This window comes from Lissotriton helveticus, chromosome 2_1 (genome assembly GCF_964261635.1).
Source record: "Lissotriton helveticus chromosome 2_1, aLisHel1.1, whole genome shotgun sequence".
NCBI classification, from domain to species: Eukaryota; Metazoa; Chordata; class Amphibia; order Caudata; family Salamandridae; genus Lissotriton; species Lissotriton helveticus.
The window spans coordinates 1,505,226,359-1,505,244,902 of NC_136059.1; the positions used below are offsets into that span (position 1 = coordinate 1,505,226,359).

Consider the following 18,544-nt stretch of genomic DNA (forward strand, 5'->3'; position numbering starts at 1 on the left):
TGGGTTAATCCATCGCAAACATGACGGATATCCCATTAAACTTATTGTTAGAATAATCACGGCCACAATGGAAGTTGAAGAAGAGCTGGTTTATTCACGTCTTGGTCTCTGCACTGCCAGCCTCACACACAACGTTCTAACTCAAGGGCCCCATCAACATTCCATGGGCCAGAATAACAATGTACTGGGGAAGGGGTGAGTGGAACATACCATATAAGCTATGTCTAAACCAAGGGAAATTACAACACATCTCCCTCTGTAAGGAATATAACAATAGTTGTAGAACTGTCCTCTGAGGGAGGCAAAGTATCTTAAGAAGCTCTAGGTTACATAGTCCTTTTGCCAACTTGGTGGCTGGCTCAACCTGGTTTCTCTGGCCGCTTGCATGTCCGGGAGAATAACATCTTGGTTTTCCTCACAGTCAGCCATTGGAACGCACACATCGGGGCAGGCACTTACATTGTCTATGCTCCATGTGCTTCCATCTTCCAGCACCACCGAGTTATTGTTCACCCGCTGTACTCTTGCTGGTTTGGAGAAGGAGGACACTATTGCACGCCCAATAACAGGTCTTTTGACTACTACCCACTGTCCAACATGGAACTTCCTGCTAGTGGTGCTCCACTTCTGGTCGTACCTGGTTTTGTAATCCGCTTGATGTAAGTCCACCTTCTCTCTCACAGACTCTCTATCCACCCACACAGGAACTCCACCATTCAACCAGTTGGGGCTGAGCTTAGATCCTGGATTCCTCCCTTTAAGGGATACAAACAGAGACACTCCTGTCACCGCATTTGGGGAAGAATGATATGACCACAGTGTTTTCCTTATAGCTTCCTCTACAGGTTCATGCATTGTAACAACCATTTGAATAGAGTTCTTCAACATCCTATTTGCCCTTTCTACCATTCCATTAGCTTTTGGACAGTAAAAAGGTGTTCTTATATGTGAGATGGCTAACTCTGACAAGAATTTTTTCATTACATCCGACGTAAACTGAACGCCTTTATCTGTCACCAGGGTGCTCGGTATACCTTCTGTTGCGAACACCTCCTGCAAAAACTCTATCAAATCTTGTGTAGTTATTGAAGGTACAAATTTGGTACTGATCCAATGAGAGTGATAATCAATGATTACGAACATAAACCTCTGGTTGGTGTTAAGTAGGTTCAAGGGACCTATTATATCAATCCCCAGCTTGTCCCATGGTTTAGTTGGTACCCCTACCGGAATGAGTGGTGCCTTGTGTATCACTTTAGATTTGTCACATCTTCCACATGCCTCGCAGTCTTTTACAGTGCTCTCCACCAACCCATCCATCCTTGGGAACCAATAATGTTGTCTGACTTTACTCTTCGTCATGCTTCTCCCTGGATGACCTTCATGCGCTAACGCTATGATCCTGTCTTTCATGTTACCAGGAGGAATGACTTTATTTCCTCTCCATACCTGACCATTCATGTTAGATAACTCATTTCTCACTGCCCAGTATGGTTTAAGGTTTTCAGCTAGTTCATTGTTATGCTTAGGCCACCCCTTCTCAATCAATCTCCTCAACTCCTTTAACACCTGGTCACTTTGGGATTCATTCTCCCACTCCTCCTTACTGATTGCCGGGTGTCCTACTGCGAGAATGACCTCCTCTGGTGGACCACACACGTTGTCCTCCCCATGTATCGGCAGTCTTGACATGCAGTCTGCTATGGTGTTTTTCTCACCGGCCACATAACACATGGTGAAATTGTAACCTTGCAATGCCAAAATCCATTTTGAAATGCGTGGAGTGGCCCTCTCAATGTTCTTTGTAGAGAATAAGGGAATTAGTGGATTATGGTCAAAGGGTAAAGGGGATCCCCCACAGAAAGAATTTAAAATGATTTATTGCCCAATAACACGCTAAGGCTTCCCTTTCAATGGTAGAGTAATTTGACTCTGGGTCCTTCAATGCCCTGGAAGCGAAAGCAATTACTCTCTCACATCCACCAACCCTTTGAGTAAGTGATGCCCCCAGGCCCTTGCTGCTTGCATCAGTAGTCAGTGTGGTTCTTTCATTAGGATCAAACATGCCTAAGGTAGGTGCCTTGGCAATGGCTGACTTTACATACTTGAATTCCTCTTGGCACTCAGAACTCCACACAAAGGTACTACCCTTCTTCAAGAGTTCCCTCATTGAGCATGTGTGACTAGAAAAGTTTTCAATGAACTTGGTCATGTACTCCACCAATCCCAGGAAAGATCTGTGCTCATCTTTATTAGAGGGAGCAGGAGCTAATATCACTGCATCCACCAGGCTGGTTTTGGGCTTAATTCCTTCTCCTGAAATGGTGTGCCCTAAGTAAGTTACAGACTTTACCCCTATCTTGCACTTGTCCTTTTGGGTGGTAAAACCAGCTTTACTCAACTTGCTCAAAACTTCTCTTAAGTTCATGTTGTGCTCACCTTCTGAATCTCCGTAAATTAGTATATCGTCCTGGAAGCACAAGACTTTTCCAAGGCCATCTAGGATGTGCTGCATAATGCGTTGGAATACCGCAGCCGCAGATGCCAACCCAAATGGCATATGGTTATATTGGTATGCCCCAAAAGGCGTAATGAAGGAAGTCAGGCTTTTAGACTCCGGATGAAGGGCAACCTGGTGGTATGCCGCCGAGAGGTCTAAAACACTGAAGAATTTCGCACCTTTTAACACATGAGCATCTCATTTATTCTAGGGAGAGGATGCCTCTCCACCCAGATATTGGCATTGAGGTCCCTGAGATCCACACACAGACGTATCCCTTTGCCACCTCCCTTTGAAGCTACCACAATGGGGGCGAGCCACTCCGAGCTCTCAATTTTCTCAATTACCCCAATGGATTCCAATTTCTCCAGTTCATTTTTTAGGGAGTCTCTCACCACTAACGGCACCGATCTAGCTTTATGTACCGTGGGCTGACAATGCTTCTTCAATTTTATCTTATGGAGGAAACCTTTCAACAACCCTAACTCATTGGAAAATACCTCGGGGAACTCCTCACACACTTCAGTACCTATGCTTGGTTGTTCTATCAAGTATACTGGCTCAGCGGCATTAGGATCTAACTTGATGCCAAGGTCTTTTTGATGTTTCCACCCCAGTAAGCACGATCCTTTCTTTGTTAAATACACTTTCCCCACAGTGACTCTATCCTTGAATCTGATGTGCATAATGACCATTCCTACCAGGGGTATGGTGTCACGGTTGTATCCTCCTGGGTTGATGTCTGGGGGTAATAGTTCATATTCCTTGTCAAGAGACCTTGCCTTAAATGTGGTTTCATTTATGAGTGTGTAAGGTGAACAAGAATCTGCGTATACATCATAGGGTACATTGTCAAGCAAAATCTCACACTCCGGGTACTTACAATCAGAACTCTCAAGAAGTTCGTTAACCTGGAATACAATGTCCCCTCTAGGTTCCTCCTAATCCAAAATAACATGGGTCACATCTTTTCTCATTTCATGACACACCTTGGTAAAATGTCCCCGTTTGTTACACTTCCTACACATAGCACCCCTTGCTGGACACTTCACGTTATTCGCTAGGTGGTTGGGATACCACAACGGAAACATTTTAACATTTGGTTTTCATCCCTTTGAAAAAAACTTCCCCTTGGTACATTTTTGCTTTTGTCATGCTTATTTGATACTTTCAGTATTTCTTCCTCACATACCTGTTTTACTTCAACAGCATCCTTCATCTCACTCATGCAGAAGGCTGTGTGCTCAATGCTTTTAGCTATATCCACAGCTTGTTTCAAATCTGGGGCATGTGCTAGCAACTTTTCTTGTATCTTTTTATCTGATGTACATCTAACCAATTGGTCTCTGATTAGAGAATCAGTTAGGTTCCCAAAATCGCATGTAGAAGATAAGCCTCTAAGAACTGCTATATAATTCACTACTCTCTCATACTTCCCTTGAGACCTTGAAAAGAATTTGTGTCGCTCCAAAACAACATTAATTTTCTTTCCAAACTGTGCATCTAGTTTTACCAAAGCAACTTGATATACATCAGGTGGAGCATCACCATCCACTCCTCCGCCACTGCTTTCGCTAGCAATTTCAGGTAAATTGTCATATATCTCTCTAGCATGCTTCCCTAAGTTATGTAGCAAAATGTGAAGTTTCCTCACAGCTGAGAACCTGTTGCCTCCAATAGCTATTAAATAGGACTCAAATATCCTTACCCAATTCTTCCACGGAGTGAGGGGTTCACCATCCTCATTTAGGAAGGGAGGTGGTTGAGACATTGACATTGCTGTTGCCATTTAATGAATTAAGCTTGGAGTGAATGCCAAGGTGTAAGTATATGAGCAGGGACAGTGGCTGTATGATTTACTCAGTTTACAACACGCTACTTACACAATAACCTTAATCAATTTGTATAACCTTTGAGTACACAGGTAAGTATACACACTTTTATGCCTTTTCCCTTCCTTCACAGGATTGTACTTATACAGGCTGAAATATCTACTTCAAAATTAATATCAATCCTATCACGCATGCAGTTTCCAATGTCAATGGCCGCACTATGCTCCTGAAAGTCCTCCGATAGCTGTGCCTATCAGCGTGAGTATCAAGGAGAGAATCCTGACAGGCTTCCTGAATATTAGCTGTGCCAGTCAGCGTGGTTTAATTAACTATATATTTCCTTTTTTTTCTTCAACACCAACAGGCTTCCCATTAGCTGTGCCTATCAGCGTGTAGCCAACCTCAGCGATAATCAGGCTTCCCTTCAGGAATGTGCTCAAGCTTCCACATGATCAGGTGCTTTCTGTGCCACCCATGCGCCGAGATACTCTCAGGGCGCCCTCTCCTGACTGAAATGCGCTCGCGCCGTTTCTCTGCCTCAATGTGCAGCTGACAGAACACCGGGGCGCCCTCTCCTGACTGAAATGCGCTCACGCCGCTCCTTCGCCTCAATGCGCAGCTGACAGAACACCGGGGCGCCTCGCCTGGCTGACAACAGCTGACAGACTTCGTCCGCATTAACAATTAAGTACTTCTCCCATCAAGTCTTTTCTCTCACGACTTGCTCATATATGGGATAGAAGAACGGCTGTATAATACTTGGATGCCGTACTTCCTATCAAATCAGCAGAAATCTTTGATAAACGTCGGGCTCAAAATCGCCGATTTTACAGTAAAGTTTCTCGCCCTTGCGGTCGCTTCCCGTAAATGTCTCACAGGCTGACAGTTCACGGAGCGAATGTTTCTCGTAGTGCGGAAACATTTAAATAAACGCAGACATCGCTAATGGAGTCGCTTCCCTTAAATGTCTTTAAGCCTGACACCTCAGGAAATAAGGCGTCAATCACAATGCGGGCACGTCCAATTAAGCGCACAATGTTTTAACAGCTTAGTCTCTCAATTAAGCGCTTGGCAAGAAATTTAATTTGCTTTCAGTTTCTTTGTGACTCAAGGTTTCCTTCAATAAACGGTGTCTCGGCTATCGGCAGCGCTGTATAAACGGGGGAAGACCAGGACCTGCCCCCCGCGCAGCCCCGTCGCCAATTTGTTAGAATAATCACGGCCACAATGGAAGTTGAAGAAGAGCTGGTTTATTCACGTCTTGGTCTCTGCACTGCCAGCCTCACACACAACGTTCTAACTCAAGCGTCCCACCAACATTCCATGGGCCAGAATAACAATGTACTGGGGAAGGGGTGAGTGGAACATACCATATAAGCTACGTCTAAACCAAGGGAAATTACAACACTTATTATAGGTTCATTATATGCTATGGCACCCTTCATAAGGCAGACATTTGTGACGGATATTCCATTCAACTTATTATAGGTGCATTATATGCTATGGCACCCTTGATAAGCCAGACGCTTGTGGTAGATATTCCATTCAACTTATTATAGGTGCATTATATGCTACAGCACCCTTAATAAGGCAGACAGGATATCTATACCGTTTGTGAATAAGTAGCCATCTGCCAAACCCTAGATTAGGCCCCAGGTGTCATCTCACTGGCTTGGAGAAGATCTCAGGTTGTTGATGGCATTGTAACAGCATCTGTTACTGGGTACTTTCCATTTCCAGGACACTCATCACTCATTTGTTTACAGTTCACTGGATGGTGTTGATGATAAGCAGTTCTATGGAAGTGGTTTGCACAGGTATCATTGTAGAGGTTTGGTGTTGCTCAGGTTGTGTCATCGTTATGCTCTGCATGTACTGATTTTATCTGATTTGTTACACAGGTGTTTATCTGGAGGTGCTGGTGCAAATGTCTGAGGTGCTGGTATAAATGTCTGAGGTGCTGGTAAAAACGTTCTGCATCGATTTAACATGGAAAAATCTTGGTTTTATTTTGACCGCTATTCGAGGAGCCACAGAGAACACAGAGTCAAACAAACCTCCAAATTGTTCACCGTTTTTGCAAGTGAAGGGTTCAAGAGAAGAGCTGAAACTGAAGATTTCAAAGAATTAAAGTTACAAATCATGAATTATTTAAACGGGGTTCCCTGGTTATCTCTAGTGACTTACACGTTCGGTCTTAGCTTCTACCCATGAATCCCCTGCCAGATATGGCAGGCTAGAAGCCAATAAAAATGCAGAATTCTGGTATTGCATAGTGGTGTAGTTTACAAGCGAATATATACCGAATAAAGAGTAGCCTTGTACCCACATCTGAAAGCATGTGGTCTCTTAGCGTGCCACCATGCTTTGCCTTTAAAATAGGTCTATGTAATAGTTTAATGTATTTAAATTAAACCATGTAATACTAGCATCGGTTGAATGCAGTTGGGTTTTTGTTTTTAGAATTACATTTACAAGTGTATTATTTTTTCTTTACAATCAGATAACGGTCAACCTTACAAGTTGTCCTACTTCCTACATTGCAGAATTCAAACAGGCACTTACGCAGTAGCTTCATAGCAAAGATTAAGGAGGAGAGCATCTCCAACACTGACACCAATAGATTTGGCCATCCCTTTCAATTCGCCGGCGTAGGGCTCACGAAGTAAGAGCTCCACCTCCAGGTCAGCAAGAGGACGAATTAGAACCTGGACCCATTTTGGCGCCACAGAGCTGGAAAGAAACAAAACAGCGCTTTGTTAGGGTTTGGTGTCGCACGGATGACACCTCAAACCATTGATGGAAAAACTAAACCATCACAAGGGTTTTATGGAGGCATGGAAGCTTTTGCAAGTACATATAAATATGATTGGACAATACTGTTGTAAACATGTCTAACTTGCATTTTAAAGATGATACCATTTCATTCATTCATTTCATTCATTTCACTTGCATTTTAAAGATGATACCATTACATTTAATAAAATCTGCATACACTGGATTCAAGCAAGCCTGGCTGATGACGGCTGATTAGCCAGAAACCGGTCCCAGGATGCTTGTTTCCCTTTCCAGGGAAGACATGGCTTGGCAGGTCGGGCTGGACTGTTCCCATGAGGCACAGGGTCAAGAGTGATTTGCATATGGCCATGTCTGAACTGGAGTGACGGAGTGAGCTAAAGAATGATGATGGATTAAACTCAGATCAGTTGACTGGGGGTGAGTGCTTGCATTGTTCAACACTCCGTCTATCATCCCCTTTGGTTTTGCTAGATAAAAGATGAACCAGGCAATTGGCTTTTCTACCCAAAGTATATCAATATATCTCTTTAACCACATCAATGCTGATGGTATTCCCCTCCTGTGCTGAGATTTGTATATTCCCTTTATTCATGACGAGCTGGGCTCGTCATGAGCGTGCGAGGAGGCTACCTCATGACGAGCCCAGCTCGTCATGAGCGTCGAAGGGGTTAAGCAGTTTTTGAATCAGGAGTCTCCAAGGACAATTTGCAAGTTAAACTTGACAAACCTACATTTTCCTTTTCTTTAAGAGTTTAATGTTAAGCCGTTAACGCTTTTAACCCCTTCGGGGCTGATGACGAGCTGGGCTCGTCATGGCGTAGCCTCCTCGCACGCTCATGACGAGCCCAGCTCGTCATGAGCCCCACCCTCGGGGGAAGCGCCAGCGCTCCCCCCGAGTCAGCCCGATTGTTTTAGTTTCTGCGGGGATGGCAGGGGAAGACCTTCCCCTGCCTCCCCCCGCCCTCCCCGCCCGCGTCATCAATGACGTCAGCGCGCGAGGCGCACTGACGTCACCGGAGGCTCCATTTGTTTACCGACGCGCAGGGAAGCCATTTGCTTCCTGCGCGTCGGATTGCAAAGAGGTTAGTTTTGCGGCTGGGGCGGGGAGATTGCATTATAACTTCTAAGGAGGGAAAGGAAAGGCTTTTCCTTTCCCTCGGTGCCATTTTAGAGGTTTCCTGCTGCACGATCGTGCGATCGTGCAGCAGGAATGTTAGGGATTTTTTTTTTTTTTGTTTGTTGATCAATTTCGTAGTTCGGGGAGCGGCCCCTTGGGGAAGGGTCGCTCCCCTTGTTGGGGGAACATTATCTATGAAGTCTTCTCTTGGCTGCAATGTTGTTGAAAGGCCGTTTTTTCTACAAAAATGCTGATGGGGGTCATTTATAAAGTAAAATAATAGTGCTCATTGTAATGAAGGATGCAAGTGCCTCTGTCCTTCATTACTTATACTGATGTGTGTTTCTGAAGTGGCTAAAAAACACACCTGTGCTGCCTAGGCAAAGCTCACTAGTGTTTTTGGCCTGATGAATGTTTTTTTGTGTGTGCTGCTTTTCAAACACATGCTTTGTCTCCAGTGACCATGTGTGTGTTACTATGCCATGTGCGAAGGGGTCCCTTGAGTGAGCTGTCCATCATAGTGGGAAGCTCACAAATGTTTTTGGGCTGTTGATTGTTACCTGAATTTGTGCTGCAACTCTAGCGCCATCTTTGTCTCCATTGACCATGTGTGCGTTACTATGCAACTGCACAAATGTGCGCAGGGGTCCCTTGAGTGAGCTGTCCATCATAGTGGGAAGCACACAATTTTTTTTGTGTTGATGATTGTTTTCCTGAGTTTGTGCCGCAACTCGAGCGCCATCTTTGTCTCCAGTGTCCATGTGTGCGTTACTATGCAATTGCACAGATGTGCGCAGGGGTCCCTTGTGTGAGCTGTCCATCATAGTGCTTGGGGTATGCACGAAACATGTCGACGATAGGAGTTGATAGGTACATCTGGACACATTACGTTTAGGGCAGCCTATCTTTCCACCCCGTTTATTACCACCTAGAGGCAAGAATAAAGTTTATTGTAAACCTACTGGGCAGGTATTTTTAACACACATCACATAGTCCACTCCTCAAATACACATGCACCACACATAGTCTAATAAAGTGCTCCTACGTAACTTTCGCAAGTCGCAGCACGCCCCAGCCCGTAGAGGACTGGGATGGCCCCAATGATGAAGCATGTCACCGTGGGGCAACCCTGGTGAGTGAGGGGACACCTAAAAGAGGAGCATTTCTCCCCTTTTTTGTACACAATACCATATTTTCACAATCGACCCCAGTGTGTGTTGGTTGTTATCTGAATAAACTAGCAAGGCTCTTAGGTATCTGGAAACAGAGACCATTTGTTCATCATAGTGGGAAGTTCACAAATGTTTTTGGGCTGATGATTGCTTTCCTGAGTTTGTGCTGCAACTCGAGCCCCATCTTTGTCTCCAGTGTCCATGTGTGCGTTACTATGCAATTGCACAGATGTGCGCAGGGGTCCCTTGTGTGAGCTGTGAATCATAGTGGGAAGGTCACAAATGTTTTTGGGCTGATGAATGTTTTCCTGAATTTGTGCTGCAACTCGAGCGCTTGCTTTGTCTCCAGTGTCCGTGTGTGTTACTATGCCATCGCACCAATGTGTGCACAGGTCCCTTGAGTGAGCTGTCCATCATAGTGGGTAAATTTAGGAAAGATGGTGCACTCCGCTAGTTGGTGGGCGTTGCCAATAGGGGATCTTCTGTGTGAGTTCACATGCCTCTTATGTGTATAAATGGTTAGAGACTGTTGAGAGCAGCAGATGGGGAGAAAGAAGGTCCTGGTCATAGGAACTGTTTTAGGATTGCGCTTGTGAAAATCAAGGATGCAAGTGCCTCTGTCCAGCATCGCAGTTAACCACAGTAATTCTGTTGTCCCCCTCCCCATGAGAATCCCTGATGACGTCAGCACGCGCCAACATCTTCAGGGATTCCCAGGCGGTCGGGAAGCCATTTTCTTCCTGCGCCTGGAGGTGTTAGGTTGGTTTTGAGATATTTGGGGGGGTTTGCAAAGAGGCATCAGGGGAGAGGTAAGTGATTTTCCTCTCTTCTGATGTCTCTTTGCAGGGCATTTCTGCCTCACGGTCGCGCACAGCATTGCGATTGTGCGGTGGAAATGCCCCCACTAGCACCAGGGATTTTATTTTAGATTGTAGGAAGTGACCCATTGGGCAAGGGTCGCTTTCAGGTGGGTCGGATTTTAAATTTAGATTTTCTGGCCTCCCCCCCGGTGGGCAAATCAACCCGTACTTTTGTCCGTTTTGCCCTTTTTGATGGCCCATCTGTGTGGATGTGATTTTGGGGGTAAATTTGTGTATTGTTTATTCATTTGTTATGTTGTTTGTGAAATGTAGTATTAAATTATTTTTTTTCTTCTTTGTTTTTGATCCAGGCTTTTGCTGTTTGTATTGGTGTAGGTTGTGGTTCGGTTAATGCTGGTTTTGCAGCTTGTGTAGTTGCATGTGCTTGGTAAGTAAATGTTTTTTGTACTATTTTTCCTAGATAAATGTATTGTTATGAAAAGTGAAGTTATTGCTGTTTGTGTGGCTTTGTGTTTCTTGATTGTTAACTTTCTTTTTTGTATTGCTGCTTGATGTGTACTTTGTCTAATCTATACTTTTTTTTTCTTTCCAGTGGGATTTCCTTTCTTTTTGCTGTGTTTCAGCAGAGTAGGTGCTGGTGAGTCTTCTTATATTTGGTTAGATTTGAATTGTTTTTGAGTGTATTGATTTTTGTGTGAAGACTCTACCTTGTTTACTTCTTCCTTTGCACAGTGTAGGTTGTTGTTCACTTGTGTGTGTAGTCTTCTTGATTTGTAAGGATAATGGCTGCTCGCAGGATTACTGCTAAGCAGGTTGTTAGTTTGCTTTTTGAGTCTTCCTCTGACCATGGTCCAGACACTGACTCCGATTCGGAGCATGAGGTAGGTGCAGAAGATTCAGGCAGTGAGTTTTCTCTTCGCATGGTATCATCGGATGATGATTCTTCTTCTAGTGCTGATGAAGTGCCTGTGGTAGAGAGGGACATTGATGTGCCGGTAGAGAGGGAAGAGCCATGTGAGCGGCAGCCTAGGTCCTCAAGGTTTCCCTTTTTTTCTCGTCGGGAACAGGCAAGTGTGGTAAAGGCTGCGCCCAAAAGGTTTCACATTGCTGTGGTGCGCCAAAGGTTATCTGGTGCTGCTAGTCTTCCTGTTGTTGAGCAGCATGAGGCATCTGGTGCTGCTAGTCTTTCTGTTGTTGTTGAACAGCAAGTGGCATCTGGGGATGCGAGTTCTTCTGTTGAAGGTGAGATGCAAGAGGCAGCTGGGGATGTGAGTTCTTCTGTTGGTGAAGAGATGCAAAATGTATCTGGGGATGCTAGTATTCCTGTTGGTGTAGTGAGGCAAGAGGCATCTGGGGATGCTAGTGTTCCCGTTGATGTAGTGCAGCAAGAGGCATCTGGCCTGCAGGCTAGGGTGGCTTCTTCTCCTCATGTTAGTGATGACGTCTGGGTTGCCCCTGGCATGGTGCAGCCGGAATTGCCAGACTTCACTGGTGTTCCAGGGTGTAGAGTGAATACTGACAATTTTTTGCCAATTCAATATTTTCAGTTGTTTTTTGACGATGAGTTTTTGCAGGAGATTGTGGAGCAAACTAATTTGTATGCAGAGCAGTATTTGAGGGACCACAGTGCCAGCCTTAAGCCCCATTCCAGAGCTACCCATTGGTCTCCCACATATGTTGAAGAGATGAAGAAGTTTTTGGGATTAACTTTTTTGATGGGCTTGCTAAGGAAGCCATCAATGTCTTCTTATTGGTCCACTAGTCCCTTGATGGCAACATCTATATTTCCAGCAGTTATGACTCGTGATCGATATATGCTTCTTCTTCGCATGATGCATTTTGTTGATAATGATTTAGCGTTGCCACGCGATCACCCTGATTGTGACCGTCTTTTTAAGATTCGGCCTGTCCTTGATCACTTTGTTGATCGTTTTCCTGAGATGTTTGCACCTGGAAGAGAAATAGCTGTGGACGAGTCTTTTGTATTGTTCAAGGGCCGCTTGGTTTTTAGGCAATACATTCCTAGTAAGAGGGCACGCTATGGCATCAAACTGTATATGCTGTGTGACAGTGAGACTGGATATGTTTATAATTTCAGGGTGTACACCGGTAAGGATTCCAGCATTAACACTTCTGCTTGTCCGTCCACTTTTGGAGTGACTGAGAAAATTGTGTGGGAACTAGGTAGATGATTATTTAACAAAGGCCACCATTTATATGTAGATAACTTCTACACTAGTGTGCGTTTGTTCAAGGAGTTGGCCAAAGTGGGCACTGTTGCATGTGGCACGATGCGCAGTAACCGGAAAGGTTTCCCAATAGAACTTGTTTGCAAAAGGCTTGTGCGGGGACAGTCTACTGCATTGCGATGTGGGAAGCTTCTAGCTGTGAAGTTTTCAGACAGGAGAGATGTTTACATGCTGACTACTATCCATGACGAAAGCACTGAAGCTCTGCCAGTTCGGGGTGAGACTGCTGAAGTGCGTAAACCTGTGTGCATTTTAGACTATAATAGGCACATGGGTGGTGTTGACAGAGTAGATCAGAGGTTGGAACCTTATGCTGCTCTTCGAAAGGCTTACGTTTGGTACAAGAAGTTGGCTATCCATCTTTTCCACTTGGCATCCTTTAATGCTTTTGTTGTTTTCCAGAAATCTTGTCCTGAGTCAAAGATGCCTTTTGTTAAGTTTCAGGAGACTATAATAGGCAGCCTTATACTAGTGGAACAGGCAAGTGTGCCAAGATTTGGAGTGGTGGAGGAAGTGGCTAGACTGAAAGATCGCCACTTTCCAGAATACATTCCTCCCACAACTGCAAAAGACAATCCCACTAAAAGATGTAGAGTCTGTTGGCGAAGAGAAGTGCGGAGGGAGTCTCGTATGCACTGTCCTGACTGTCCTTCAAATCCTGGATTGTGTGTGCCAGCTTGTTTTAAATCGTACCACACACAAAAGAAGTTTTGGGAGTTTCATTGAGCTTGTAAGTGTACTGTCTGGTCTGTTTTCTGTAATATTTTTTAGTTTGCTTTTAGGTTTGCATTAGTGCAAATCATTTAGTTTTTGAATTTCTGTTAGCAGATTTGTAGGTTTCTACATTTGATTTGTGGTATTTCTTTAAAAAATTCTAATTTCGATGGTGGTGTGTGCAGGATTGTGCTTGGATTGTTGGTGTGCGTGGACTGGCGCTTGGCTGGTGGTGTGCGTGGTCTGGTGCTTGGCTGGCATAGTGCATGGATTGGAGTTGTGCTGGGGGGGGTGAGTGGATTTTTGCTTGGCTGGCGGAGTGCATGGTTAGGTGCTTGGCTGGTGGTGTGAGTGGATGGCGCTTGGCTGGTGGTGTGCGTGGTCTGGTGCTTGGCTGGCATAGTGCATGGATTGGAGTTGTGCTGGGGGGGTGAGTGGATTTTTGCTTGGCTGGCGGAGTGCATGGTTAGGTGCTTGGCTGGTGGTGTGAGTGGATGGCGCTTGGCTGGTGGTGTGCGTGGTCTGGTGCTTGGCTGGCATAGTGCATGGATTGGAGTTGTGCTGGGAGGGTGCGTGGATTTTTGCTTGGCTGGCGGAGTGTATGGTTAGGTGCTTGGCTGGCATAGTGCATGGATTGGAGTTGTGCTGGGGGGGTGAGTGGATTTTTGCTTGGCTGGCCGAGTGCATGGTTAGGTGCCTGGCTGGTGGTGTGAGTGGATGGCGCTTGGCTGGTGGTGTGCGTGGTCTGGTGCTTGGCTGGCATAGTGCATGGATTGGAGTTGTGCTGGGAGGGTGCGTGGATTTTTGCTTGGCTGGCGGAGTGTATGGTTAGGTGCTTGGCTGGCGGTGTGAGTGGCGTGGTGCTTGGCTGGCGGTGTATGTGGAGTGGAGCTTGGCTGGCCGCGTGTGTGGAGTGGTGCTTGGATGGTGGTGTGGGTGGACTGGCGCTCGGCAGGCGGTGTGTGAGTAGTTACTTTCTGTTGGTCAATACACACACTGCTAGTTGAGTGGCACTCCACACAGTCCATCATTTTGTGTAGTTGCAGTGTCAGAAATGTGGGCGTGTGAAAGTGATGGGCCCTTGAATGGCGCTGTTTGCTGGTGTGAGTGTTGAAATGTGATGGGTCCGCGGCTGGTGGTGTGAATGTTTTGTATGTGTCACGCGTACGAAAGGTGTATGAATGGCCTGTAAAGAGGTTGGTGCCTTGACGTGGCTTTACAGCTCACGAGCTGCGAGTCAGTGGTTCAGTTTATCATACTTTCAATTATACGCAGTGTATTTCATTTTTGATGAAATTACTTGCGTATCCAATTGTATGTACTGAATCATCACTCACCCTCGTGCCAAATCCAACCAGTATGTGTGTGTGCTTGCGGATTAGATGGGTGTGCAGTAATAATTGTTTTTTTTCTCTTTCTGCAGTAGGGTGTACCTTGCCCCTTATTGTGATTGTTGTTATGTGTTGCTTTTCCATTCGGATGGTGTCAATGGTCTGGTTTGTATCAGGTATGAAAGGTGCGTGAATGGCCTGTAAAACGGTTGGTGCCTTGTTGTGGCTTTACAGCTCACGAGTTGCGAGTCACTGGTTCAGTTTTTATGCATTTATTTATTGACAGAGCATTTCATTTTTTTGAAATATCTTGTTAATAAAATTTTATGTACTGAACCATCACTCGCCCTCGTGCCAAATCCAACCTGTATGTGTGTGTCTTTGAGGAATACATAGCTGTGCTTGAATGTTTGACTTTTGAGTAACTCTGTTAAGGTGTGGTATCCTTTTACTCGGGAGAACAAGGGGAACGCAGGGTAGTAGGATTTTTTTGCCAGCACGGCGATCCCACGCCAAAATGTTTGGAAAAGTGCTATTTTTACCTATTTTTAAGGTTTGCAAAGAGTTCTGGGTAGGAAAACATTGGGGGACCCACACATGCCATACCTCCCTGGACTCTCCCGGGTGTCTAGTTTTCAGAACTGTTTGGATTTGGTAGGTTTCCATAGATGGCTGTCTCGCACGGGGCCAGAAACCCAGGCAACCCCTCTTGCAAAAGCAGTTGAATGTAACAATGGCGAAAATCTTAAGTCCACCAGCTTTTGCAAGAGGGGTTACCTGGGTTTTTGGCCCCGTGCGAGACAGCCATCTAGGGAAACCTACCAATCCCACACATTTCTGAAAAGTAGACACCCGGGGGCTTCCGAGGAGGTATGGCTTGCGTGGATCCTCCAACGTTCCTTTACCCAGAATCCCTTGCAAACCTCATTTTTTGCATGGAAAAAATCAGTTTTTTCACACGTTTTAGTGTGGGAAAGCGTGGCATCACTGGGCACACACAAATTACCTCCCACCCAGCGTTCCCCAACGTCTCCCGATAAAAATGGTACCTCACTTGCGTGGGTAGGCATAGCGGCTGCTTTAGGAAAAGGCCCAATTCATACTGTGGAGACGAAAACATTACCTTTAGCCAAATAATCTTATTTTTTGAGGGGGTCACCTGAACTTTTGGCCCGGGGCTTGGCAGGCATCTTTGGAAACTACCAAACCCAAACAGTTCTGAGAACTAGACACCCGGGGGAGTCCAGGGTGGTATGGCATGCGTGGGTCCCCCAATGTTTTCCTACCCAGAAACCCCTGCAAACCTGAAATTTTGGTAAAAAAACCCACTTTTCCATACTTTTTTGGGTGGAATCTCGCTGCCGGAACAAATGTGCTACCACCCAGTGTTTCCCTTGTTCTCCCGAGTAAAATGATACCTCACTTGTGTGGGTGGGCCAAAGGCATGTGACTTAGGCTGGGGTGCTTAATTTGTAAAACGTAAATATGAGTAAAAACTACTTTTTTCAAAATTCATTTTTGGCGTGTTCTGCTTTGGGGCACCCACACAAGTGAGGTATCCTTTTACTCGGGAGAACAAGGGGAACGCAGGGTGGTATGATTTTTTTGCCGGCCCAGCGATCCCACGCCGAAAAGTTTGGAAAAGTGCAATTTTTACCTAATTTTAAGGTTTGCAGAGAGTTCTGGGTAGGAAAACATTGGGGGACCCATGCATGCCATACCTCCCTGGACTCCCCCGGGTGTCTAGTTTTCAGAACTGTTTGGGTTTGCTACTTTGCAAAGAATACCACCGAGCCCCGGGCCACAAACTCAGATGCCCCCCCCCAAAATCAAGGTAGTTTTGCAATAAGGTAATGTAAATTCACCACCGTACGATTTGAACCGTTTCCTGTTGCAGCCACTATGTCTACCCACGCAAGTGAGGTACCATTTTTTTCGGGAGACCTGGGGGAACGCTGGGTGGGTGGAAATTTGTTGATCCACGCAGATTCCAGAACTTTCCACCACAGAAATGTGAGGAAAATGTGTTTTTTTGGTCAAATTTTTATGTTTTCAAGGGATTCTGGGTAACAAAACCTGGGGGTAGGCAGGCGAGTCACCCCATCCTGAATTGCCCTGGGTGTCTAGTTTTCAAAAATGTATAGGTTTGCTAGGTTTCCCTAGGTGCTGGCAGAGCTACGGCGCAAAAACAAAAGGTAGTCTTTTTGTCCGAATCGTGCTAAATTTCACTGGGAAATTGAGGTGCGACCATGCTGCGTTTTGCGCTGTTTCATGTCGCAGCCACTATGCCTACCCACGCAAGTGAGGTACCATTTTTTTCGGGAGACCTGGGGGCACGCTGGGTGGGTGGAAGTTTGTTGATCCACGCAGATTCCAGAACTTTCCACCACAGAAATGTGAGGAAAATGTGTTTTTTGGGTCAAATTTTTATGTTTGCAAGGGATTCTGGGTAACAAAACCTGGGGGTGGACAGACGAGTCACCCCATCCTGAATTGCCCTGGGTGTCTAGTTTTCAAAAATGTATAGGTTTGCTAGGTTTCCCTAGGTGCTGGCAGAGCTACAGCGCAAAAACAAAAGGTAGTCTTTTTGTCCGAATCGTGCTAAATTTCACTGGGAAATTGAGGTGCGACCATGCTGCGTTTTGCGCTGTTTCATGTCGCAGCCACTATGCCTACCCACGCAAGTGAGGTACCATTTTTTTCGGGAGACCTGGGGGCACGCTGGGTGGGTGGAAATTTGTTGATCCACGCAGATTCCAGAACTTTCCACCACAGAAATGTGAGGAAAATGTGTTTTTTTGGTCAAATTTTTATGTTTTCAAGGGATTCTGGGTAACAAAACCTGGGGGTAGGCAGGCGAGTCACCCCATCCTGAATTGCCCTGGGTGTCTAGTTTTCAAAAATGTATAGGTTTGCTAGGTTTCCCTAGGTGCTGGCAGAGCTACGGCGCAAAAACAAAAGGTAGTCTTTTTGTCCGAATCGTGCTAAATTTCACTGGGAAATTGAGGTGCGACCATGCTGCGTTTTGCGCTGTTTCATGTCGCAGCCACTATGCCTACCCACGCAAGTGAGGTACCATTTTTTTCGGGAGACCTGGGGGCACGCTGGGTGGGTGGAAATTTGTTGATCCACGCAGATTCCAGAACTTTCCACCACAGAAATGTGAGGAAAATGTGTTTTTTTGGTCAAATTTTTATGTTTGCAAGGGATTCTGGGTAACAAAACCTGGGGATGGGCAGACGAGTCACCCCATCCTGAATTGCCCTGGGTGTCTAGTTTTCAAAAATGTATAGGTTTGCTAGGTTTCCCTAGGTGCTGGCAGAGCTACAGCGCAAAAACAAAAGGTAGTCTTTTTGTCCGAATCGTGCTAAATTTCACTGGGAAATTGAGGTGCGACCATGCTGCGTTTTGCGCTGTTTCATGTCGCAGCCACTATGCCTACCCACGCAAGTGAGGTACCATTTTTTTCGGGAGACCTGGGGGAACGCTGGGTGGGTGGAAATTTGTTGATCCACGCAGATTCCAGAACTTTCCACCACAGAAATGTGAGGAAAATGTGTTTTTTTGGTCAAATTTTTATGTTTTCAAGGGATTCTGGGTAACAAAACCTGGGGCTAGGCAGGCGAGTCACCCCATCCTGAATTGCCCTGGGTGTCTAGTTTTCAAAAATGTATAGGTTTGCTAGGTTTCCCTAGGTGCTGGCAGAGCTACGGCGCAAAAACAAAAGGTAGTCTTTTTGTCCGAATCGTGCTAAATTTCACTGGGAAATTGAGGTGCGACCATGCTGCGTTTTGCGCTGTTTCATGTCGCAGCCACTATGCCTACCCACGCAAGTGAGGTACCATTTTTTTCGGGAGACCTGGGGGCACGCTGGGTGGGTGGAAATTTGTTGATCCACGCAGATTCCAGAACTTTCCACCACAGAAATGTGAGGAAAATGTGTTTATTTTGTGAAAATCTTAGCTTTGCAAGGGATTCTGGGTAACAAAACCTGGTGGTAGGCAGTCGA

At 45.6% G+C, this 18,544-nt stretch overlaps 1 protein-coding gene across 2 annotated transcripts in view; it reads right to left on the bottom strand.

The window, feature by feature from the left end:
• NAAA (N-acylethanolamine acid amidase) overlaps nucleotides 1–18,544 on the bottom strand; it is a 389,727-nt gene that overhangs the window by 313,010 nt on the left and 58,173 nt on the right. For both annotated transcript variants that reach the window (XM_078676390.1, XM_078676391.1), the window contains exon 2: nucleotides 6,898–7,065. In XM_078676390.1, coding sequence (XP_078532516.1) covers nucleotides 6,898–7,065 — 168 coding nt within the window. The remainder of the gene's footprint in view (nucleotides 1–6,897; nucleotides 7,066–18,544) is intronic.